This window comes from Pelophylax lessonae (genome assembly GCF_965119305.1).
Source record: "Pelophylax lessonae genome assembly, chromosome: 1".
In the NCBI taxonomy this organism is placed as follows: Eukaryota; Metazoa; Chordata; class Amphibia; order Anura; family Ranidae; genus Pelophylax; species Pelophylax lessonae.
Window position 1 is genome coordinate 452,100,565 of NC_138768.1, and position 26,312 is coordinate 452,126,876.

The window sequence follows — 26,312 nt, forward strand, 5'->3', positions numbered from 1 at the left end:
GGTAATATAAATAAAAACATTTAAGAGGCAGAAGAGGGAAGAAAGCAAGGAAGATGCTGAGAAGTGACAAAGAAAAATGGGGGTGGGGAAGGCTTATATCAAGGAAATGCCATTAACCATTCCACTGCTCACCCACGAACAGTGCTTTGTGATAAATTCTTAACCCACACATTGCTGGCCGAACTTCACATAGCTGACTGATGGCAGGGGAGGGAACAAGAAAGAGATCTCTTTCTATAGATTGGTTGCCATGGAAATCCTTCATCTCTGGAGATATTTAATATTTGCAACATTTCAGAATGATGGTCTTTCATTAACCTCTCTAGTTTTCTTCATCTGGAACTCTGAAATTGCAATGTTTAGGATAACCATAATATGAACAAAATCAGTGTCAGTTTTGGGTTTATTTTTCGTAAGGGCATTCATATCTTTTTCTTTTTTTTCTAATTTATTTTTTTGTTAAACATAAATCACGTCATGAAAATTACATTGGCGTATATAGTACAAAAAATGAAAAGTACAAAGATAGTTACCCTGTATTTAACAATTGCATCTGAGTTGATATATATATATATATATATATATATATATATATATATATATATATATACGTATATATACTGTCATTGTTTGAAAACTGACAATCAACAAAGTTAAAAATGTATCCCAACATTAGCACCATCTTTCATTTATTTGGCCCAAGCTAAAATGGTATGTTTCTTGAGAGGGCATTGACCAAGCCATGAGGGAGAAAGGGGGTGCTCCCAGCAGAGAGCTTGGCAGTGCCAGTGAGACGATAAGACATGTGGAAGTAGGATAGGTCTGTTTGGAAGCTGCCCTGTTTGGTTAAGATATGAACGATATTTTTTAGTAAAGCTGAAAGATATTCAATAGTACCAGATTTTCCTGAAATATCTATTTTGTAACGAAGTAGAGGTCTTTCATCTGCATAGCTTTATTCACTGTGGAGGACCACTGCATTTTTGGTGGCAATGTTTGTTTCCAGAGGACTGGGTTGCAGGCTTTGCTGAATTGATAAGATGTATCAGAAGAGAATGCTTGTATCTCTTTATCGAGAGTGAGTTTTTATTGAGTAAATAGGCCGAGGGGTTATCGATTAAGTTGTTATCAGTAAGTTGAAGGTTGATTTGTTCCACCAAATTCAAATATTACTGTAGTTGTTACCAATTCTAAAACAGTTCCAAGCTGAGATTCGCATTTCCAAAATTTAGATAAAAGGTATACAATGGAGTATAGGATGGCTGGGATTTTGTACCATCTAGATAAAAATCTTTATCCTGGTTCTTGAGTTCTGTTTGAAATTGACAAGTTAAAAAGATATGTTTTTTTCTGTTGTGGTGTAAATGAAATGCCCAGCTCCTCCTTCCATATGCTTACATTTGGAGGTGAGATAGTGGGATTTAATTTCCATTGGTATGTGTTATGAAAGCGCGCCTCTAATCGGGGGTTAACTCAAAGCATCGTTTTTCAAAAGGTGATGATCAAATTTTAGCTGGGAAGGATACATAAAAGACAAGCCTGTTCCATTTGATGAGGTTCACTCATCAATTTACTTTGAAATGCTTAAATGCTATTTTTATTTTCTACAGTATTGCTACATAGTAACGGAACCATTAAAACGATGTATGCAAATACACTGATGTCGTCTTTTACTACTAATTTTCTATGGATCAAGTAAAAAAAAAAGTGTGGTTACTTGTGGTAACCATTAGGTTTTCTCCTTTGGTATTCTCTATCAAGCAGTTGCTTCAGAATTTAGCACTATGTTAATTTTCTCTATAAAATCAGAGCTAAAATATGACAAATTTCTAATAAGGACAATTAACAGTAAGTCTATTAAACAATTACAATTAAGTCACAAGACTTGCAGATTCATCATTTTCTTTGGAATATTTTCAGGTAGATCAGTTTAATATTAAATAAAATAGTAAATATAAAAAGTGCCTGCTCTCTATAAACATAAAATGAATAGAAAATTACCAAAAATAGTCATCACTTAAAATTAAAGAATACACATGTCAGTGTCAATTGATCCTATTCACTTAGGGCAAATAGAGAATATGAAAGCAAATTAAATTGTAGCTGAAATGAATGTAATAGATTTTTTTTCCAATAGCAATAATTTAAGTGCAACTGGGAGAGCGAAGAAACAATAGTGGCAAACAATGTCAATAGGTAGGTCCCATTGTTAATGACTAAAGAGAAAATGGGGCTTATACCCTTTAAAGGATATTATTAGAACTGGAAAATACAAAAATAATGTGAGGTACATCAGAAGGAAGTGAAGGAAATGTCTACAAAGTCAGGTGAAATCCACTTTTCTACATTTACCACTGGAACAGATGTCTGCATTGGAAGATTCCCAATTTTCTATCATTTTCTGGCCACTGACAATGTCCAAACAAAGAGCGTGAATATCCCCAGAAAGGACAGAACCACTAAACATCTTACCAAGATTCTAACCCTTTAACATTGTATCCAAAATGATTTTTTGAAAACTTTTTTGTTATAAATACACTTTAACTTTAGATTGTAGCACTATTACACTAGGTTGGCATGCCGCGTTTTACTATTGTATTTCCTAAATTTGCTTCATGTACAGAAGAATCCTGCAATTTTACAAACCGAGTAATTACAATTTATGAATTATAGGATTTATTGCAGATTGGGCATATCTGTATTCTTATTTTATGTTCAGAAGAAAAAAATATTTTCCATTCACAGATTTACATATTTGCGTGGTTTTTATGCTGATTTGATCATCACAAATTTGTATTAATATCAGGCTGGGTAAAAATTCAACAAGTCACACAGTGCACACCAACCATTGGTTGTGTATGGGACCAAATAAACCAAGTGTAAGAGAAGTGTTTATGAGGTAGCACTGATGCCAGTTGAGACAGAACACGCTGTTGTGTAGGCTTTTTTGGATAGAGCAAATTTGCAGACTTACAAACCCGTGGATGCTAGAAGCTTCAGAGGGGGAGCTAACGAAAGCGTGCCATAATCCTATATATTTGAGACTTGGAGCAGATGCACAAAGACACCTGTGAAAGAAGTGGACTTTAAGGGCAGATCCATAAGACAGATAAATATACACAAAATATAAAAAAAAAAAAAACACATTTATTGAATACATGGTAAAACCAATGCAATTAAAATGAAGAAACTGCCCTAAAAATGGGATTCAGCTTATTCCTAAAAGAAAAAGAAACAAAAAACACATACACAGGGAAATACTACCAAGTATAAGTCAAATACAATATGACAAAAGTGAAATACATATCAGGAACACGTAGTTGGAAAAGTACGTCTGCTCATGGGTCGACACGTTTCGCAATATGCTTTATCAATTCAATGTGGATGTAAAGACAAAAGTACTCTTAAAGTAAACAAAATCAATATTAATAATTCATAATAATACCAAATATATTTATAAATGTTATGATACATAAGAGATATGCTTACTAGTAAGTTACTTTAAGAGTACTTAATATGCATCCACATGGTCTTGATGAAGCATATTGAGAAACGTGTCGACCCATGAACATACGTAATTTCACACCTACGTGTTCCTGATATGGTTTTCACTTTTTTCATTATGTATTTGACTTATACTTGGTAGTACTTTCCTGTGTATGTGTTTTTTTGTTTCTTTTTCTTTTATGATTATGGTGAATCCCATTTTTGGGCCAGTTTCTTCATTTTAATTGCATTGATTTTAACCTGTAATCAATAAATGTGTTTTTTTTTTTTATTCTGTGTACATTTATCGGTCTCATGGATGTACCCTTAAAGTCCACTTCTTTCACAGGTGTCTTTGTGCATCTGTTCCAATTCTCGAATATATAGGATTATGGCACGCTTTCGTTAGCTCCCCCTCTGAAGCTTCTAGCATCCATGGGTTTGTAAATCTGCAAATTTGCTCTATCCAAAAAAGCCTGGTGACTTTGTACATCTGTTATTCCAATTCATAAACCTTTATACTTTTTTAAGAGCATCCTCTTTTCTGGCAAATACCAGACATCAAACTGCTGGACTGGGCATGCTTCTTGTAGGCAGCAACGATAATTTAGTTAATACAAAGATTTGCTTTTTTATTTAATTCATTTATTACTTTTGTTTTGTTGCTGTTGATAAAATTCATTTATTACTTTTGTTTTGTTGCTGTTGATAAAAATATTCAAAGTTTTCAATTCGACTTTAGTTTTGTCTTTATTAATGGACTAACATTTCATTTATAACCAGAGCTGTTTCTGTGAGTAGCACCATCTGTTGTACAAGTGATGCAGCCCAATGTTATTTATCTACATCAGTAATTCATGTGATTATTCTTTGTGATGTCAGAATTTGCAGGGCTTTTGACATATACTGAATTATCAGTCAAGCTGAAGGTTCTTCCAGTAATTTCTGTTGCCAAAATGTATAGTCTGTATATTTATATCTGTCTTGCAAACACATTAAAGTTGATGAATTTACTATATATATATATATATATATATATATATATATATATATATATATATATATATAATATAGTTAATTCTTAGTAAATATTTGGTATTATTAATATTAAATGCAGCCTAAATCCTTGCAGCATGCTGGGATCATAACCAATGATGTTACAGAACAACTACACTAGAAATGTTCTGCTGACATTACAGCCACCAACCAGCACCCACTTCTGATTGGCTTGACAAAGCTGGCTCCAAGCTTTCATTTAGAAAGAGTGTATTGCAGAAAGACAAGCAACTCCAGCTGTGCGTCTGCTGAAAGTCATTTGCTAGAACCATCCAAACAGGGAGCTGCATGTAGCTCCTAAGCCACTGATAATTGCTGTTCTTTAAGATGTTTCTATGTAACACCTTATTCACGCTTATTCAACATGGCATTGCATGGATCACTGGGGATGCATAAAGAATAGAAATCCTTAGCAACCAGCAAGGTTTCAGTCCACTGCAGTCAGATCAGGAAAAATTCAGAAAATTCTCTATGGTTTATTGCATTTTGCACACCGCCACTGCTAATTGTTTTACAGCATTGTCCCAAATTGGTCAGTGAATACATCCTCAAGATTCAGCAACTGAGTGGCCAGCTACATACAGTGAATGTCTAACAACAGTTATTGATTTAACCTTGTTAAAATGATCTGAGCCTTAAAAAACATATATTAATACCATTTTTGAGACAAAGGAATATTAGGAAAGCTCATTAGCAGCATTGATGTTTGAGTCTTTAAAAGTCTCCTAAACAAAACCTTCAAAAGGTTTATATTACATGCCATTTGAGTGACCGTGTGACTAGTTGGACTGTGGTGGGCTATTTGTGCTTTTTACCCGGTAGGCAAAGGATTGGTTAAACATTTATGGCCCCAGAATAGCCAGTTTTGCAGGAATGTAATTACTGTATATCAGTCAGTGGAATTTCTTTAATGTAGCTGTCGGATGAGGAATCTATAAAGTATCACTTGAGTTTGCTGGGGGCTGCTGACACCAAATCCAAGATGGTGGCACCTAGCAAGAATCTCAGGGATTTGTGGATGTCATAAGAGAGACTTTCACCGGGAAATAACATAATACACAAACAAAAAAATGTTAAATGCATATATAATCTAAAAGGAAAATTGTCATTGTAATCAATGGTCTGCAGTCAGGAACTCTTTAACACTGTTTAACAAAGGAGACCCTGAGATTATTTTGATGGTTTTGTATGAATAAATGTATTCGTCCAACCTTCTTTTGCATGGGGTCCTTTGATAGTTTGTCAGTACATTGATTTCCACTTAAAAATTGCTGTAAAAGACTGTCTAGCTGCTCTAGCTAGTAGCAAGGAACATTCTTCTGCACCAACAACAAAATACAGCATTTATATTATATTATATTATATTATATTATATTATATTATATTATATTATATTATATTAAATCAGATTCTGCCTTACAACTGCCACTTTTCTTCTGACAAATTAGTCATGTAGTTCACTCCCCATCCTACCCCTTATCTTTTCCAATCCAATATACTCTCAGGTCAGTCACATTCATTGACTCCTCTTTTTGTCCTTTTCAGTCGTTTATCATCCTCGCTGGCGACACACTACACCTAACCCGTTCACAGCCAGCACCGCACTCGTCTCTGGTGTATCTCTATAAGAGTCACAGATACACAAGGGGATTTTTTGGATGGGGGGGCGGCTGGTTAATGTACCAGTTTTTTTCTTCTTTTTTATTTTGTGTGTGAAAGGAAAAAAAAAACACACAAAGGAAAGCTGCAAAAAACACAGGGAAAGCAAACAGACAATACCAGAAGTCTCAAAAGACATAGTTGTGCTTTTGAGAGACACTAGTGTAAAACTAAATCGCCACAAACCTTTGCCCTATATACATCTCCCCTACTAAAATATGATTCCAGTCTTTGTGCTGCCAAAACAGACCTATTCCATTACTCATTAAGACCTTCTTATCTAGTCCTCGTTAACTATTTTCTACCTTTAACTACTACTTTGTCCTCCAATGCCACCAATAGCTACCCATTTACTTCCAGGGGATTTTCAATCATTTCAATAACAAATTGATGAAATTCGCAATGAAATCTTCTCAGTCTACACATCTCCCCCACCTTACATACCTCACCAGTCTGTACAACTTAAAAACCCATGTCCTTGATCCTATTTACTGCAAAACTTCTAGAATACCTAATCTAAAATCCTCTGAGCAACCACCTCACTGACAACAACCTTCTTGATAACCTTCTGTCTGGTTTTGACTCACAATACTCCACATAAACCGTCCTCCTGAAAATCACTAAGGACTTATGCCTCGTACACACGCATCGATTATTGGCCGTGAATTTTCGGCCAACGTCCGATCGGCCGATTTTCGGCTTGTTAGTATGATGCTTTCGACAACCGACTCCGACTTTTCGGCCGAATAAAATCTGGTGTGCAGACTATAACATTTTTGTTGGCCGTCAACACAACGGCCGATTTTCGTGCAGTCAGTACAGATTTCGGCAGACAAAAATCTGATGAGCAAGACTGGGCATGCTCAGAGAAGAAAAAACACACGGAAAGTAAACCCTCACGTGACATCACTTCTGAAGTAGATTTTTGTCGGCCGAGAAAATTTGTGTGCAGTCTAGGCACATTCCAACCAACAAAACACAACTTGGACAAAAGACGGCCGATAATCGTTGCGTGTGTACGAGGCATTACTTAATGCTAAAACCAACTGTCATTACTCTATATTAGGGGTCTCCAAACTTTCTAAACAAAGGGCCAGTTTACTGACCTTCAAACATTAGGGGGGCCAGACTGTGGTCAGTGTGAGTAGAAAATGTCCTGGCATCAGAGGTAGTAAACAATGTCTCATGATTGGTATTAGAGGGAGTAATAGTATCCCATCATTGGAATCAATGGGAGGAATTGTGCCCTATCATTGGTGTTAGAGGGGGGAATAGTACCCCATTGCCTGTGTCATTGTAAGGAACTATGCCCCACTGTTGCTTACAATGGGGGGGGGCATTGGCTGAAGTTTGGAGACCACTGCTCAATACTCATTCTTTTTCCCTGGTTCTCCTCCTACCTATCTCAACACACTTTCAGTGTCACCTATAACTCTAGCTCCTCCTCCTGTCTTCTTTCTGTAGGGGTCACACGAGCCTCTGTCCTTTACTTTATCCTCCAGGTCATCCCTCACAGTTATCACCATTTTTTCATCCCTCCCTTTTAGAATATAAGCTCTCATATCCATCCTAAGCCTCTTGTATCAAATTGTATTAAAACTGTACTGTCTTCCTTATTTTGTAAAGCACTGCGCAAACTTCTGGCATATAAAATCTGTATAATATTAATAACTCCCAGGTGGCAGCACACCTCTCAGCAAGTGAGAACAGAACCTCAAGGCTGTAATGCTCAAGTGCAAACAAGCTGGTTCTTACAACAATGAACGCTTCTGCTGTATTTCTTATATTCAGTATTACTTAAGTGATAGATTTTTGTAATTACACATATAAGACTAATTAAAGCGTATTTCAGGGTTGCTTGCTATATGTGTTGGTGCACATCAATGCTCTTTATACTTTATTATTAAGCCATAGATGTATTGTATGTTTTGGAGATACCTGTCTCAAACTTATTATCACAACTAGTGTTGAGCGAACACGGACTGTATTATTCGTGTTCGTACCGAATAATTGGATTTTTTTTACCCGAACACGGACACGGACACTTTACTGTATGTTCGGGTAAAAATCCGTGTTCGGTCGTTTTATTTCCGGGTTTTGCATGCTTTGGCGCTCTTTTCATGGCGGGCTTTCAACAGCCAATCAACAATCGTTTAACTGGTGTGCCTTAAGCCATCCCAGCCATGCCTGCAAATGTCTTAGTAGCTGTGATTGGCCGTCTGAAGCATGTGACCAAGTCTTTATAAGTTCGAGGCAGCCGCCGCAGCAGCGTCATTCTGCTGCTTAGCTAAGGGACAGAGCACACATCAATGTGCTGGCTGCTGATTAGGGAAAGATAGGCAGGAAAAAACCATTTGTGTCCGGATAGAATTGAGGGACAGGTCGGAGTGTTTAGGCAGGGCGAGTTGTAGGCATTTTAGGGATAGAGTCTGCTGAATTATAGGGTCAGTGTCTTCTACAAACTACAATCGATATTGCTGTGTGGGGGGTGGGGTGAATCTGCACTCAATCCTGATCTACGATCTCTTCTCAATCCTGTTAGGGACAGAGTCTGCTGAATTTTAGGGAAACTGTGTTCTACAAACTACAATCGATATTGCTGTGTGGTGTGGGATTGGAGATAGGCAGGTGTCAGTGATCCACATCCATTTTTCTGTGTGTGAGCTGCAGTGAACACAATCTTTTTGGGCTGCAGTGAACACAATCTTTTTGGGCTGCAGTGAACACAATCTTTTTGGGCTGCAGTGAACACAATCTTTTTGGGCTGCAGTGAACACAATCTTTTTGGGGTGCAGTGAACAAAATCTTTTTGGGGTGCAGTGAACACAATCCTTTTTGGTGTGCAGTGAACACAATCTTTGTGGGGTGCAGTGAACAAAATCCTTTGTGGGGTGCAGTGAACACAATCTTTTTGGGGTGCAGTGAACAAAATCCTTTTTGGGGTGCAGTGAACAACATCCTTTTTGGGGTGCAGTGAACACAATCTTTTTGGGGTGCAGTGAACAAAATCCTTTGTGGGGTGCAGTGAACACAATCTTTTTGGGGTGCAGTGAACACAATCTTTTTGGGGTGGAGTGAACAACATCCTTTTTGGGGTGCAGTGAACAAAATCCTTTTTGGGGTGCAGTGAACAAAATCATTTTTGGGGTGCAGTGAACACAATCTTTTTGGGGTGCAGTGAACACAATCTTTGTGGGGTGCAGTGAACACAATCTTTTTGGGGTGGAGTGAACAACATCCTTTTTGGGGTGCAGTGAACAACATCCTTTTTGGGGTGCAGTGAACACAATCTTTTTGGGGTGCAGTGAACACAATCTTTGTGGGGTACAGTGAACAGAATCTTTGTGGGGTGCAGTGAACACAATCTTTGGGGGGTACAGTGAACACAATCTTTTTGGGGTGCAGTGAACACAATCTTTGTGGGGTGCAGTGAACACAATCTTTTTGGGGTGGAGTGAACAAAATCATTTTTGGGGTGCAGTGAACAACATCCTTTTTGGGGTGCAGTGATCAAAATCCTTTTTGGGGTGCAGTGAACACAATCTTTTTGGGGTGCAGTGAACAAAATCCTTTGTGGGGTGCAGTGAACAGAATCTTTGTGGGGTGCAGTGAACACAATCTTTGGGGGGGTACAGTGAACACAATCTTTTTGGGGTGCAGTGAACACAATCTTTGTGGGGTACAGTGAACAGAATCTTTGTGGGGTGCAGTGAACACAATCTTTGGGGGGTACAGTGAACACAATCTTTTTGGGGTGCAGTGAACACAATCTTTGGGGGGTACAGTGAACACAATCTTTTTGGGGTGCAGTGAACACAATCTTTGTGGGGTGCAGTGAACACAATCTTTGGGGGGGTACAGTGAACACAATCTTTTTGGGGTGCAGTGAACAACATCCTTTTAGGGTGCAGTGAACACAATCTTTGTGGGGTGCAGTGAACAACATCCTTTTAGGGTGCAGTGAACACAATCTTTGTGGGGTACAGTGAACAGAATCTTTGTGGGGTGCAGTGAACACAATCTTTGGGGGGTACAGTGAACACAATCTTTGTGAGGTGCAGTGAACACAATCTTTGTGGGGTGCAGTGAACACAATCATTGTGGGGTGCAGTGAACTCAATCTTTGTGGGGTACAGTGAACACAATCTCATACTTCTGAAGATTTGAGGGTGCTGCCTGTTCCATACTCCCCCTACTCCTCATCTAGCCTTTTAGGGGTACAAACAATAGTAATTGGGGCCTAGTGTGGTTGTGTACGTGTGATATACATACACTTTTTTTGGATCATATTTTCTATTCCGCTATTTAATCAAAAACCTTTGGGGATCAGTTAAATTGGGGGATAGTCTGTGTTGGTACGTGTGAGAGAGATCCACCTTTCCAAGTTGTTGGGGTTCATCTCATACTTCTGAAGGTTTGAGGGTGCTGCCTGTTCCATACCCCCCCTACTCCTCATCTAGCCTTTTAGGGGTACAAACAATAGTAATTGGGGCCTAGTGTGGTTGTGTACGTGTGATATACATACACTTTTTTTGGATCATATTTTCTATTCCGCTATTTAATCAAAAACCTTTGGGGATCAGTTAAATTGGGGGATAGTCTGTGTTGGTACGTGTGAGAGAGATCCACCTTTCCAAGTTGTTGGGGTTCATCTCATACTTCTGAAGGTTTGAGGGTGCTGCCTGTTCCATACTCCCCCTACTCCTAGCCTTTTAGGGGTACAAACAATAGTAATTGGGGCCTAGTGTGGTTGTGTACGTGTGATATACATACACTTTTTTTGGATCATATTTTCTATTCCGCTATTTAATCAAAAACCTTTGGGGATCAGTTAAATTGGGGGATAGTCTGTGTTGGTACGTGTGAGAGAGATCCACCTTTCCAAGTTGTTGGGGTTCATCTCATACTTCTGAAGGTTTGAGGGTGCTGCCTGTTCCATACCCCCCCTACTCCTCATCTAGCCTTTTAGGGGTACAAACAATAGTAATTGGGGCCTAGTGTGGTTGTGTACGTGTGATATACATACACTTTTTTTGGATCATATTTTCTATTCCGCTATTTAATCAAAAACCTTTGGGGATCAGTTAAATTGGGGGATAGTCTGTGTTGGTACGTGTGAGAGAGATCCACCTTTCCAAGTTGTTGGGGTTCATCTCATACTTCTGAAGGTTTGAGGGTGCTGCCTGTTCCATACCCCCCCTACTCCTCATCTAGCCTTTTAGGGGTACAAACAATAGTAATTGGGGCCTAGTGTGGTTGTGTACGTGTGATATACATACACTTTTTTTGGATCATATTTTCTATTCCGCTATTTAATCAAAAACCTTTGGGGATCAGTTAAATTGGGGGATAGTCTGTGTTGGTACGTGTGAGAGAGATCCACCTTTCCAAGTTGTTGGGGTTCATCTCATACTTCTGAAGGTTTGAGGGTGCTGCCTGTTCCATACTCCCCCTACTCCTAGCCTTTTAGGGGTACAAACAATAGTAATTGGGGCCTAGTGTGGTTGTGTACGTGTGATATACATACACTTTTTTTGGATCATATTTTCTATTCCGCTATTTAATCAAAAACCTTTGGGGATCAGTTAAATTGGGGGATAGTCTGTGTTGGTACGTGTGAGAGAGATCCACCTTTCCAAGTTGTTGGGGTTCATCTCATACTTCTGAAGGTTTGAGGGTGCTGCCTGTTCCATACCCCCCCTACTCCTCATCTAGCCTTTTAGGGGTACAAACAATAGTAATTGGGGCCTAGTGTGGTTGTGTACGTGTGATATACATACACTTTTTTTGGATCATATTTTCTATTCCGCTATTTAATCAAAAACCTTTGGGGATCAGTTAAATTGGGGGATAGTCTGTGTTGGTACGTGTGAGAGAGATCCACCTTTCCAAGTTGTTGGGGTTCATCTCATACTTCTGAAGGTTTGAGGGTGCTGCCTGTTCCATACTCCCCCTACTCCTCATCTAGCCTTTTAGGGGTACAAACAATAGTAATTGGGGCCCAGTGTGGTTGTGTACGTGTGATATACATACACTTTTTTTGGATCATATTTTCTATTCCGCTATTTAATTTAACTGGGCCTCCATGCGAGACCTGTGTGCCTTGTTGCGCTGTTTTGAGTACTCCACCAACATGGCCAGTGGCAATGACGCCGTTCTCAGCTTAACTATCCCACTTCTATGCCTCCTTGAAAAAACAATTCGGGCGATGATGGAAGAGGATGTGGCACAGGATGAGGAGGAGGAGGAGGATGAAGAGGTAACATTTCCAAGGCTTTCAGGGCAGTCATTCGCAAGGGGCTCCGAGGGTGGGTTCCTGCACACGCAAACGCCAGGGACGCAATTGTCCAGCAGGGGCACAGTTCTGGAGGATGAGGAGGATGAGGAGGAGGAGGAGCTGGAGGAGGAGATGGAACCATGTTCACAGCAGGGTGGCACCCAGGCCAGCTCATGGCCATCACTGGTGCGTGGCTGGGGGGATACAGAGGACACGGACGATACACCTCCCACAGAGGACAGCCTTTCGTTGCCTCTGGGCAGCCTGGCACACATGAGCGATTACATGCTGCAGTGTCTCCACAACGACCGCCGAGTTGCCCACATTCTAACTTGTGCTGATTACTGGGTGGCCACGCTGCTGGATCCCCGTTACAAGGACAACGTACCGTCCTTAATTCACTCACTGGAGCGCGATCGCAAGATGCGCGAGTACAAGCGCACGCTGGTAGACGCCATGCTGCTGGCATTCCCATCTGACAGCGGGGCCACAGTGGAAGCACAAGGCAGAGGAGGAGGAGGAGGAGGTCGCCAACGCAACCAGGGCACCGCCAGCACCTCAGAAGGCAGGGTTAGCATGGCCGAAATGTGGAAAAGCTTTGTCAGCACGCCACAACAAACAGCAGCACCAGCAGCTCAGATGGAACGTCTTAGCAGGAGGCAGCATTTTACCAACATGGTGGAGCAGTATGTGTGCACACGCCTACATGTAGTGAATGACGGGTCTGCCCCCTTCAACTTCTGGGTCTCCAAATTGGGCACATGGCCTGAGCTTGCCCTTTACGCCTTGGAGGTGCTGGCGTGCCCTGCAGCCAGTGTATTATCTGAACGGGTATTTAGCACGGCTGGGGGCGTTATAACAGACAAGCGCAGCCGCCTGTCCAGAGACAATGTGGACAAGCTCACGTTCATTAAAATGAACCAGGCATGGATCCCACGGGACTTTTCCGTACCTTATGCAGAATAGCAATGGATACCGACCTTACCCACCCATTGTTCCATTTTTGCTCTTTCTCACTCTTTTGGGGTGTACCCTCATTTAAAATTTTTGAAAAGAAGCAGTGTTGGCTACCTCGTCCTCCTCCTCAGGGCCAGATTAATGTAGGGGCTATTGGAGCTGCAGCTCCAGGCCCCTACCTTTTATATAGGCCCCGGGTTGGCCATATTCACTGTTACCGCTCTTCTGTCACTTGTAAACACAGAAGTCTGGCTTCTATGCTCGCTTCCCCAGGCAGCACCCTCAGAACCTCCCCACACAGCGTGAAGGCCGGACAAGGAGGGACAGTTGGCGATGCATGGATGTGTTTATGGGCTTCAGAGACAGCATCCCATGTTGAATTAGGCATGCATGGCTGCACCCTTCCTCCTCTGGGTGCATGGCAAGGCACGGCCCTTAAGGCCCTTCAAAATCCTCAGCACCAAGCCCATGATGCTGTTAATCCGGCCCTGGTCCTCCTCCACCGCCGCTTCCACCTACACCGCCCATAGGTGTGCGCAGCCTATTGCATTAAGGTGTGCACCCCAAAGTTGAAATACACATGCATGTGTTTGCCAGCAGGGAGAGTAATGTATCGGGGCCATGTACCTGTAGGCAAGGAGAAATAGAGCAGAGCAGGTCCCAGGGAGATCTTTCCCATGTCCTCACTGGCAATGCTATGTGCCCTAGGTGATTAGGGTGTGCCCAGGCACACCCAGCACACCCTGTGCGCACGCCTATGTCACCGCCACATCCACCACCACCTCAACCTCCCTCCTACTCCATATGGGCCTCGTCCTTCAGAGATGAAGAAGAACATTGTTTTATTTTTCTGTTTTTTTTTGTTGTTTTAAGTTATTTCCCTATCCACATTTGTTTGCAGAGCACTTGCCATGCTCTTAATTACGTTTTGCTGCCATTTGCAGCACTCTAGCCCTTTCCTTTGGTGTTTTAGAGCCATTTTAGTGCCTTAAAGTTCGGGTCCCCATTGACTTCAATGGGGTTCGGTGTCCGGGAAAAGTTCGGTAAAAGTCCGGGACACGGACCCGGACTTTTTTTTAAAGTTCGGCCGAACCCGTCGAACACGGACATCTAGGTGTCCGCTCAACCCTAATCACAACCAACAAGAAGCAGAGCTATTGAATTTATTTATTGCTGCTATATAATATAAAGAATATTGTACAATCCAATTGTAATTTATTCTGTTCGCGAAACAGTGATGCATATTGCAACATCATATTGGTATGTTCACATTACACATTTACAAAAAAACATCTCTCAACGGAATGTACCACCACTATGTTGTCTTTTATCAAAATAATAGTAACTCATAGCACTTTTGCTATATAATAATGGAAAAATAATGCATTTTTGGATAATTACTATTATTATTACAACTATTATCTTTGTAGCATACACATTGGAGTTATAGCTGCCACAGAGTTTCTGTCTTTCCCTCTTCTTGACTATGCAAAGGGATTACACACACTCACTCCCCAGCAGATTTACCGGATTTACCAGTATGTAATTGAACCTGTGGACATTCATTTTGATGGTTTTACAATAGTGATGGGAGTAACCGGTTACAAATATGGCATTAGCCTTTAATTGAACAGTCATAACCAATATTTTTAATAGTAGCCACATGTTTCTGGTCAGAGTGCACAGTAAAAAGAGGAAACTTGGCATCAGTATGTGTGGTATGCACATAGTGGTGTGGAGGTTTTAACATGCTGGCTAATTTTGAGGGTATCTGGGCTCATTCACTAAATTTCAGCCCAAAGAGTCTCTTTGTACGCTCCTATGACTAACTAGATCATAATTATTATAGATGTTCAGATTTGACAAGATTCAGTTAGTACCCTTATATTCTGCATGAGTCAGGTGTTTTTAAATTATGACTTCAAATGTTTGTTGATGCGCAGAGAGAGCTATGTGTCTCGCCACTGTCAATTAGCCTACTGCCAGTGTATGATGGCATGACATGTTCTCCAGACTGCTTTTTAAACTATGATCCAACAAAAATGATTGGTCGTATAACTATAACCTTTAAAGCAAAGGTGAAGAAAAATGTAAAATGCTTTTAACTAAGATATGTATTAAAGTGACAGTCGACTAGTCATTGCAGAAAAATTGATCTCATGATCAGTGTTCATTTACTATTTTTTTCAATAAAACCTGTGCACTACACAAGCTTTTGCAAAGTCTTTCCCCAAACTCAGGTCTGTAGAGTGGTATGAATCTAGTGGGGAAAGTGCAGATCGAACTGCAGGCGAGGGGGTGAGTGGGAAGGAGGGGTCACTAGCACTGTACATTGCCCGTCTGTCACAGTGGCAGATGGGACCTGTAGTAATTGTTTGTTTACATTCACAGACTGGATGACAAGGTTGTGCATGGCTCCGCTAAATTAAAAAAAAAAAAAAAAACAGATTCCTGAAAAAAGCACTTGTGTTTCAGGTAAGAGTGAAGGAAAAGTGGTTTGAGGGTGATGGGTTGCGAATGGGGCCATGTTTTACATTAATAATGCGTGTAACTGGAACCATGGTTTCAACCATGGAATTAGCCTTAAATTGAATGATCCTAAACATTATTTTAGATAGTAGCCACGGGCTGGCTTTATATTAGTAGTCTCTACTTCCCTGTGCAACAGAATTCAGACTGGGGCAGACAGTGACAGGTCAAAAAACCAATTGGGCTTTAATAAAAAGCACAGTGTTCAGGTAGCTGGTCAATAGAGGGGAACATAGGACTGACCTCACCAGTGTACTGTTGTTCATTTGCTATGCAATCACAGGCTGAGGTGGTCCTTGACCAGGTTGTGTTGCTTTAACTACAGTAGACAAAATACAGCTTAGTACTTGGCTGTGTTATCACAATTTGAAACCTTGCTATACAGAATTACAAATGTTTTGTTAGTTAAGACAACTTATGCATATGTTTTTAAACTCGGACTTCTCTTTATTCTGCTTTAAGTACGCAAACCCCCGTGGACTGTATTACTTTGCTACCACTGAATCCAAACTCTCAAGGGGGGCTGTTTAACCTTGAGAAATATCTGTAATTCTGTTTTGCCACTCCACTATTTTTCGTGCACCATTGTCAGACTAAATAGCCAACAGACTGACACTGCCATATCCTGGTCCTAAAACACTTTCGCGCTATTTAGACTTTTGTACGCCAACTGAACACATCCGCCCTCCATTCCCAGCACCTGACAACATGGTAGATTGGCAGTGCTTTGCCATACAGCTTGATTGGCTCACAGTGCAGAGCATCCCACTCACAGTCTGTTATGCCCTGTGCAGTGGGGATTGTGGCAAAATAATATTGAGACTACCAGTATTTAAAAAATTACAGATTTCAGTGCATTCATAAATAGACTGAAGGTTGTTTTTAGACATTGAATTCTAGCTTCAGTTAATACATTGTTATTATTAAAAACAACAGAATGTTTTATTCTGTAGATAACCAATGTTTTATACTGTAGATTACCAATCTGTGGTGGCTGCCTTAGTATTCTTTGTTTTAAAGAGGAGTTCCACCCTTAAAATGAACTTTTCCCTGTCCGCTTGCTCTAAATTACCTGAAAAACAATTGGATAATTAAATTTTTTTTTTTTATTCACTTACCTTGTTTTTAAAGAAAATATACTTACCTTCCTTCCTCTTCCTCCCTCTGCGGACACGGCCACCGACATCACTTCCTCCTTGCATTGACTCCTTGGAGATGAGCGTCATCGATCCCAGGAATCAATGCGCCTGCACCGGCCCTGCTCGTCACTTCCGGTGCAGGCGCGTCATTCCCTGCTGAACGGAGGGGTGAGGTGCCTGCACCGGAAGTGACAAGCAGGGCCGGTGCAGGGCATTCTGGGACTCCGGCGTCACCGAAGAGGACGCTCCGGCTTCAGCTGCCCACACCTGAGATGGCAGCGCTGGACAAGACATTTTCAAGGTAAGTATTTCTTCTAAAATGTAAGTGAAACAGGGGCCATTTCAGAGGCTATCATTGCGTAAATGCACTAGTCCCGGGTGTATTTTTATCTAAAAAAATTTTTTTCAGGGTGGAACTCCGCTTTAAGCTTTTCTTCTTTTATTTCTATCTGGTGATCTGGCCAGTAACACACTTCCTGTCTTAGGGTGTCTCCCCTACATTAGAAAAGCAACATAGACACCTTTGGACAGCAACATTGTCAAGCTAGGTTGAGAGTAGTGTTAGATGCACTAGCAGATTTCAATGGACTTAACTATAGCTGGCCACAAACTGGTTGAAATTTGTCTAGTTCGCCAGGGAATGGACACATTTTAACCACTTAAGCCCCGGAGGATTTTCCTGCTCAAAGACCAGGGCCTATTTTGCGATTCGGCACTGAGACACTTTAACAGACAATTGCGCGGTCGTGCGACACTGTACCCAAATGAAATTGACGTCCTTTTTTCCCCACAAACAGAGATTTATTTTGGTTGTATTTGATCACCTGTGTGATTTTTATTTTTTGCTCTATAAACAAAAAAATAAAAATGCTTAAATTTTGAAAAAATATCAATTCCTTGCGCGGGAATGTGCGGGAACGAGCGGGGACGAAGCGCGCCTCCGGCGGCCCGCGCTCGCCCCCTAGAGGCTCCAGGGTGAGCGACGTAGCCCTACGTCGGTTTGCCCAGGAGAGCCAGACTGCCGCAGTAAATAGTCGTGCGGCAGTCGACAAGTGGTTAAATCAGTGTGTGGCCACCTCTACTAGACAGAAGTTGAAGGGTCACGCTGGAAAACTTTTCTCGATCAGTATATTCCAACACAGGTGAGTCCCACAGTCAAAATACAATGTCCCACTGGGGGGGGGGGGGGGGATTTCTTCATCCCCCTCATTTGTTCATTTGTGTATCTATGGCCTGCCCTAACAAATTAAAGCTGAACTCCAGCTAACACTTTTAAAGCAGCAACAGTTTTTTTCTTTTCGGGATGCTATTCTTTTTGATATTTAAGCAATCATAATGGGTTTCCAATCATAATGTTTTTTGAATATATGCAATACATTACTACCATTTTCATTGCTTCTCTTTTCAACAAGCCAAAGAAAAATTTTTACATAAGCATAATTGCAAGAGAGCACTTTATACGTTAAGGAGAAGAAACACTTCACTTACAACAGCACAAAGCGGACCATTAAACCACAATGGTGCATAGTGTATATAATGCAGTTTTAACCAGTGCATAATTGAATACTGTATATTGTACATTCTGCCATAGTAATTCACATACCATTATGGGTTGGCAGCTACTCTGTGTAATGCCTTTTTTAAAGCTGCATATGGCTCTTGAGGAGTGGAGACTCCTTAGACTGATCAGCACATATCCCAATATCCCAGCAACTATCACGCACACTGTACAGGGCTGGGAGGAAGGTAAGTCAGCAACATTCTGACCACAGAAGTACAGGCATGCCGCCCGTAAACATCTACGTCTCACTAGGACAGATCTGCTTCTGTGCCTAGCGTGCTCAGAAGGAAAGGGCAATGAAGGGGACTTTAGGTGTGCATTTTACTTTAATGTTTTTTATTTAAACTGAAGTGATTGGAAAGTCTTTTTCTTTTTACAAAATTACAAACATGTTCTGTTTATCTGCACTGTTTAGTGGATTAGCACAGAGAGGCCCCGAATGTCGTTTTTTTTGGTCCCCTGCCAATGGCTTCTGAGACTTTTAACAAAGCCTGTGAAAGCAGGGAGAGAGGTTTGAGCCGCTACAGATAGGCACAGTGCTGGATCAAATAAGGACTCAGGTAAGTATAAAGGGGGTTGAGAGGGCAATACTGCTACCTAAATATTTTTTACCTTATAGCAGGGAATGTTTAGGCTGTAGAATCACTTTAAAAAATAACTTATTAAAGGAGAATTAGGGCCAAGGCTCCTTTAGCCCTACTTCTCCTTTAGGTCATAGGAGTGAACTTCATTCTGCACTCCTGCGGCTCGTATATAGTCGACTGCAGGCTAAAGTCAATATAAAGAAGAGATATAGGTGGCACTGCCTATATAATATGTGCAATCCTCATGAAAAAAATCAGAAACAAGGGACAAAAGTTATACAGTATAAGGGATAAACTAAATGTAAAAATGTGTATGTGTGGTCCTATTGCACAAACCCCATATGAAAACAATGATAAATTGCAAACATGAAAAATGCTTTTATACTATAATAGTGATCAACACCTATAAATTAGTAGACTCACTCTGAAATAATGAATGCAGTGCTAAAGAAATATGCTCTCCGTGCAGAAATGTGCAAAAGAAGTGCAATGTTCAAATGAGTCCATAAAACGATCTAATAATTCATCATAGAAAATTATATAGTGATATGGTGCAAAAAATATATTCTCCAAGGTGCAGCATTAGTCTCTTGGTGATAAAAACAGGAGGTGAATCCACTCATGCTCCCCCTTCAGCTCCACACTCACCAGAAGCCTGGACCCCTTTAGGGGTCAGATGCACCAAGAAATGGTATAATACATGATCTTGTATCTCCTCCTCCGTCCCACCGGGACTGTTCAATAGGAATTCTCCTCACAGGGTATATGGACAAGAAAGGCAACTCATAGTGTGAGTCTGTAACAAATGCATTTATTTTAAAACCAGAAAACACACTTACAGCGGTACAAAGAATACAAGAGGTCTGCATTTCGAACATAGTGTACTTCCCAGACCGCTTTTATTCTTTGTACCGCTGTAAGTGTGTTTTCTGGTTTTAAAATAAATGCATTTGTTACAGACTCACACTATGAGTTGCCTTTCTTGTCCATATACCCTGTGAGGATAATTCCTATTGAAAAGACTCAGTGAGATGGAGGAGGAGATACAGGATCATGTATTATACCATTTTGTGGTGCATCTGACCCCTAAAGGGGTTCAGTCTTCTGGTGAGTGTGGAGCTGAAGGGGGAGCATGAGTGGATTCACCTCCTGTTTTTATCACCAAAAGACTGATGCTGCACCTTGGAGAATATATTTTTTGCGCCATATCGCTATACCATTTTCTATGAATTTTTTGATTATTAGATTGTTTTATGGACTCATTTGAACATTACACTTTTTTTGCACATTTCTGCATGGAGAGCACTTTTCTGTAGCACTGTATTTATTATTATAGAGTGTGTCTAGTAATTTATAAGTGTTAAACACTATTATAGTATATAAGCATTTTTCATTTTTGCACTTTATCATTGTTTTGATGTGGGGTTTGTGCAATAGGACCACACATACACATTTTTACATTTAGTTTATCTCCTTTTATAACATTTTCCACTTGTTTCTGTTTTTTTTCATGAGGTTTGCACATATTATATAGGCAGCGCCACCTATATCTCTTCTACATATTTGTTTCCATACCCCACTACGTGGGATATGTGGGGTAGGCAGCAGCCATTTTGTCCACACCATAGAGCGGAACCATTACCAATTTCAGCAGGCTAAAGTCACTCAGCCAGTCCAGACTCTGGAGAGATCCCAACTTTAATGTCGGGATCCTGCCAGATGCCTGACTGGCAACTGGCTCAACCTCTCAGAGTGCCACTGAGCGGCTAAGGCAGCTGCTCCTGCCCCTTCTATAGCCTGGTGTTCCAGTGAGCATTGGAGGGAAAGAGCAGACTGTCAGTCATCGGATCCCTGCTCACTGTTCACTGAAGACTGAGAAACAAGCGATCAGCTGTCTTTGACCGCTCAGTTCTCAGTCTTAGAGGCAGAGGGGACAGATGCAGCATCGGATCAATGGTGCATCCACCTAGGTGAATATGTAGGTTTTTGTTTTCAAACCCCATACTTCTCTTTTAGAGGCATTGTTGGAAACAAAGAAAACAAATCCTATCTATGTAAATTGGGGTTCTCATACACATTAAAGCACAGATTCAAGATTCTAAAAGACCTGTTTAGTAGTATACATTATACACTGTATTGTTTACAACATAACATTTATTGCCGGTGCATCAGTGAACATACAGTATTTAGCATGTTGATTATTATAAGGAATATCATTGGACTGCCATGTAAGACGTTTTGCTGTGCTAGAAACATTGCCACGTTAGAGACAAACTGCCAAAACATAGAGAGTGCCATGCTATATTGAAGAAGAATGTGCTCTAGCATAAAGACTGTTGGAGGCATAGTAAAAGAAACAAAAACAGTAGCATGTTTTTACCCTGCGGAGCTGTTCAGGGAAGTATCTACATTGGATCCTGACCCAGCATTGACCCTGGTTCTAATGTTCCTTGAGGCTTTTATGTAACCAGTGATGTCACTTACTCGGCATCTGCAAGGAACAAATTGGAAATCATCCTTGTGCTCAGGCTGGTCAGGAGGCCATGACTGAAGACGCTTCCCTGCCCACCTCTGAACTAGGAGGTAAAGCATTGTCTACATTATTTTTATTTACTTTTTCAACAATTAATCCTCCATGACCTGGACTGCAGGAGACTCCATGATACTTTATGAGACCCTAGAAAACTGGAGAATGGGGTGAAACCATTGGTGATTGCAGGAAAATAACTGATCTTTATTTACTCTTCTGAAGACTGCATTAGGTACTAGAAGCTTTGAAAATGGAATAAATTGTAGGTGAACCCAGGAAAAAAAATAAAATGATTTGCTCTTGCACCGTTTATTCCTCCCAACTCTGAACTCCAGAAGACTCTGAGAGATTCTATGAGACCCTAGAAGACTGAAGAATGGGATATAACCGTAGGTGGCTCCAGGGGAAAAAATTGACATATTTCCATATGCCTGATTTCCATTCAAAGGAAAAAGTACAATGCAATTTTTAATATGGGTAAATATTTTAACTATTGCAGTGTATTCCTTAACTGTGACATGATTTTCAAATTTTTTACATTTTTACACGACTGCTCTCATTTTTTTTTTTTTTTTCATTGTAACAAATGCAGTGAAGAGCAGATTTTCTCTAGAATCTGAGTTTTCTTTTTTTTTTTTTCCAAAGAATCTGAGTTTTCATTAGAATCTGCCATTCGGCATAACAACTGCTGAGATGAGTTATTAGCCACAAAAGACGTACATTGCTTTCAATGAGTCAGCTGACTCAAAGTACAACCATTGCATAGTACTTCAAAGCAGAAAGCAGACCCCCTTTTTTTTTTGGACCAAGCAAATGTGGATACTCTCATGTACAATATGCAATTACAAATAATATATAATCCAAATGGTAAGGATGTGGCATAGATACTGTTGCAATTTCTTTTGCTCTTTCAATTCAAAAGCTGTACACCAGTACAACAGAACAACAGCTTTGGGCAACCCAATCTTTCTCAAGTTCCCACCAGTTCTGTTGTGTATGACATTTGGATTGAAAGATTGAAAGAATTTGCCAATCCCTTTTATTTGGATTATATTTATCGGCGGTGGATGGGAGCCCACCCGATGTGCTTTCACGGAAGTTATTAATTGGATTACATGTGGCTCACCACTTCCCAATTTACAAACAATACAACAACAAAAAAACTGTTAATAACACATTAGCACACATTGGTAAGATTATATGTACATAAAATTGCATATGGAATAACACTGAAAGAACTGTATATTGCCTTTAAATAGACACCCCACGTAAGCAAATTTAGAAAAATGTTAGACAAGAAACTTCCTTAATGCACACAATGAATAATTTGTGAAGTGGGCGCAATCAGCTATTGCAACCAAACAGAAATCAACTCTCTGATTACGCTCCACCAGTACTGACTGGTTGTAGTGGGCTATGTGCTGTTGGTAACATGTTATTAAATAAAACCTAGAGTGTGCCGCTGTTCAGGTTCAGGACCAGCAATAGCCTACAGCATGCATAATTCATAACACTATCCCCTCTTGAGTGACCTCTCTCTCAGGATTTATGGGATGCCTATTATACAGTAATGTGCTGTGTTCGGCTCACTTAATCCCCACAGTGTTGTTCATCACGTATTTAAGATAAATGGGAAATGCAACCAAGAAGCAAATTTGTCCATATTGGGAATTTGCCAGGGGAATTTTACAGTAACTAACTTTGTATACATGGCAACTTTCTATTACCTAGGAATTCTTCTGCCTTCCTATACGTATATATATATGCACACTGATGAAATGCTAGGTTGATGCACATCTATTATTTTCATTGGGCTATTGAGTATAAAATTACACATCAACAAAGAGTGGATATATCAAATGGCCCCTTATCTACCAACCTACGATACATGTGCACTTGCAAGCATTGGCAACAATGGCATCATCTACGTATCTTTTTATGGAATAAACACACACACACACACACACACACGTGTGCAAATCGAACACACATGCATAATATATATATATATATATATATATATATATATATATATATAAATTATATATATATATATATATATATATATATATATATATATATATATACACACACACACACACACAAATGTGTACACATAGTGTATAGGTACATAACTGTCTTCTCTGGTTAGCCTATTCATAGCTGCTGTTTTCTTGTAGCTGGATGGAGAACAGCAGCACTGACTAATTCCTGTGTCCCTGGATTACGCGGCACAAGTCAATGGTGCACGTTCTATTCTTCTCACCCCCTATTAATTTCAAAAGGACTGCCAACTGGAATCTAATGGTCCACCTGCTCCACATGAAGAAAAGATAGAGTGACAAATGCCAATTATATTGGTTTTCTGTTGTCACAATGGGTTTCCTTCCAGCCCCCTAGGTACATAAAAATGACATGTATCTATGTACATTTTGTCTTGATGACTTTGAAGTCATTCTGTATTCTACAGACATTTCCCAGGGCAGTCTCGTCTACAACAAACATGGAATCTATATTCCAGCAACATGTTGCAGATGGATCAGTAAAAAAAAAAAAAAGAAATAAAAAAAAAAAGAAATAAAAAAAAGGAAAAAAAAAAAAAAAAAAAAAAACATACGCTCTTTGTGAATTTATATTTTTGCTTCCAACAAATGACAAAAAAATGATTTACTTTGAAAAGAAAAACATAAAGGCAGACAGAGGAAGCTGCTACATAAACCTAGAAAATTATCTCCATTCAAGACTGCAAATATGAAACAAGCACACGTGAAATAACAAATTAAACTGCAGATTAGACTACATTACTTGATCCCTTTAGACTATCCCCAGTGCTATTGTGCAGCAAGTACGTTTCATGGTAAGTTTAACAAAACACATACTGTATATATTATAATTAGATAGATAAACTGAACTGTTAATTTGCAATAATTACTACTCAAGATAATAACAATGGTAGAGATCAATTTTGTGAAAACTACAGTGATAAGGATCATTCTTTTTATTTTAGTTATCAATTATTTCATTGCCTTTAGGAACAAGCTCATATCATTAACTTTTAATTAATGACCTTCTGCTACACTAAATACAAAGAGAAAAAAAGAAAATGAGTATCAATAATATTAATCAAAATGTAATTAAAACCTCCCAAAAGTAAGAAGGAATTATCTAAAGTGTGAGGCGCTTGTTAAACGATAGAGCACACCAGAAATTCTATTAAAGCCTATCGGGCTACAACAGCGCATCAATAGACACCAAGGGGAATTTGGAAGGACAATTGAAAGCACTTAGCCCTCTGTAATCCTAAATAAATAAGGGTGTTATTTGTTCCATGCGAGTGTCAGTTAATGAAAGCCCAGATCACAGAAAAGGATATATAATAAGACTTAATAATTACCTGCATGGACGCTGTGGATCCATATTATAAAGTCTTCAGGAATTCATTGACAATCCCTTCCGATATGCAGCTGCTGTGAGCCACACAGAAGGGCACTGGGGGGGCCAGCAATGAGAAGAGGTACAGGGAGGTGGAACAGAGAAGCAAGGTAGGAGGCAGGTCAGGCATCCAGCTCTGTTTGGGTACCAGATATGAAGGATGCTGCAGGAAAGCCAGTTCCTAGAAGGGGTGTGTGCATGAAACAGTCATACAGCTCCACTGCATCTTCACTCTCCTCTCACATCTGCAGGCTGGGAAGGGGGGTCTGGCTAAGCTTATGGGCTGCACGCTCAGGACCTTCCTTGTCAAAGAGCATCCCATCAGGGATCGATAGGCTATGAGAGGAAGAGCTTGTGCTCACTCCAGAGTGCTTTGGGGGAGAAAAGAGACAGCTGCTGTGAGCATGCGTGCCAATGGATCTGCACCCTTTTTAATCAAGGCTGGTGCTCAGACCAGGTGGTGCACTGCAGGGGGATTGTTACCACCGGGGGATCATCACTGTGGCTTCAATGAACTTGTTTTTTTTTTTTTTTTTAAACTAACAGTCACTGGCCATTTAGCTGCCAAAATGTGCTACTGCTTTAACCCTTTCTGCTCTTAGCCATTTTAATGACACATGGGTTTAATAGAAAATGTAGAGCGCATACTTATTATAAGGCAGTCCAAATATTTCAGACCTTTTTTAGTGTGCAGTAAAGGCTCATTAGGACTTGAGGTGGGGGGGGCACTAAAAATGAGTGGTCCAACTGCGTTTTTAGCACCCCTCACCCTTAAACTGCAAAGACAAAAGAGGGGGTGTTTGCATGTCACAATTACAATGCTTTGCACCCGTTGCAAAAGCCATTGCTCCTCTCACCTATTCAAGTGAATGGGGAAGCATCACAAATGCACCAAAACCATGTGCATTGCACACAGGTGCAGCATGTTGGTGAAGCAAAGATGAGATTAAAACAGGCGATGAGACTTCACGGACTTCACATTGCCTCTTTACTGTAAATGGATGTGCAAAACAAAAAAAATCACAAGGGTGGCATCCATAGCATATACATTCTGAATAGAAAAAAACATAAGGAATATAACTTTTGTGATATCCGTGTTCAT

The 26,312-nt window shown here is 40.2% G+C and overlaps 1 protein-coding gene across 2 annotated transcripts in view; it reads right to left on the reverse strand.

Annotated features, from left to right (window-relative positions):
* The window catches only part of NCAN (neurocan), a 373,708-nt gene extending 348,084 nt beyond the window's left edge, over positions 1-25,624 (reverse strand). Inside the window, exon 1 of one of the 2 annotated variants that reach the window (XM_082243138.1) lies at positions 25,173-25,624. In XM_082243138.1, coding sequence (XP_082099264.1) covers positions 25,173-25,195 — 23 coding nt within the window. In that variant the 5' untranslated portion in view covers positions 25,196-25,624. The remainder of the gene's footprint in view (positions 1-25,172) is intronic. The other variant, XM_082243139.1, reaches the window with a different exon arrangement.
* Positions 25,625-26,312: the final 688 nt, after the last annotated feature.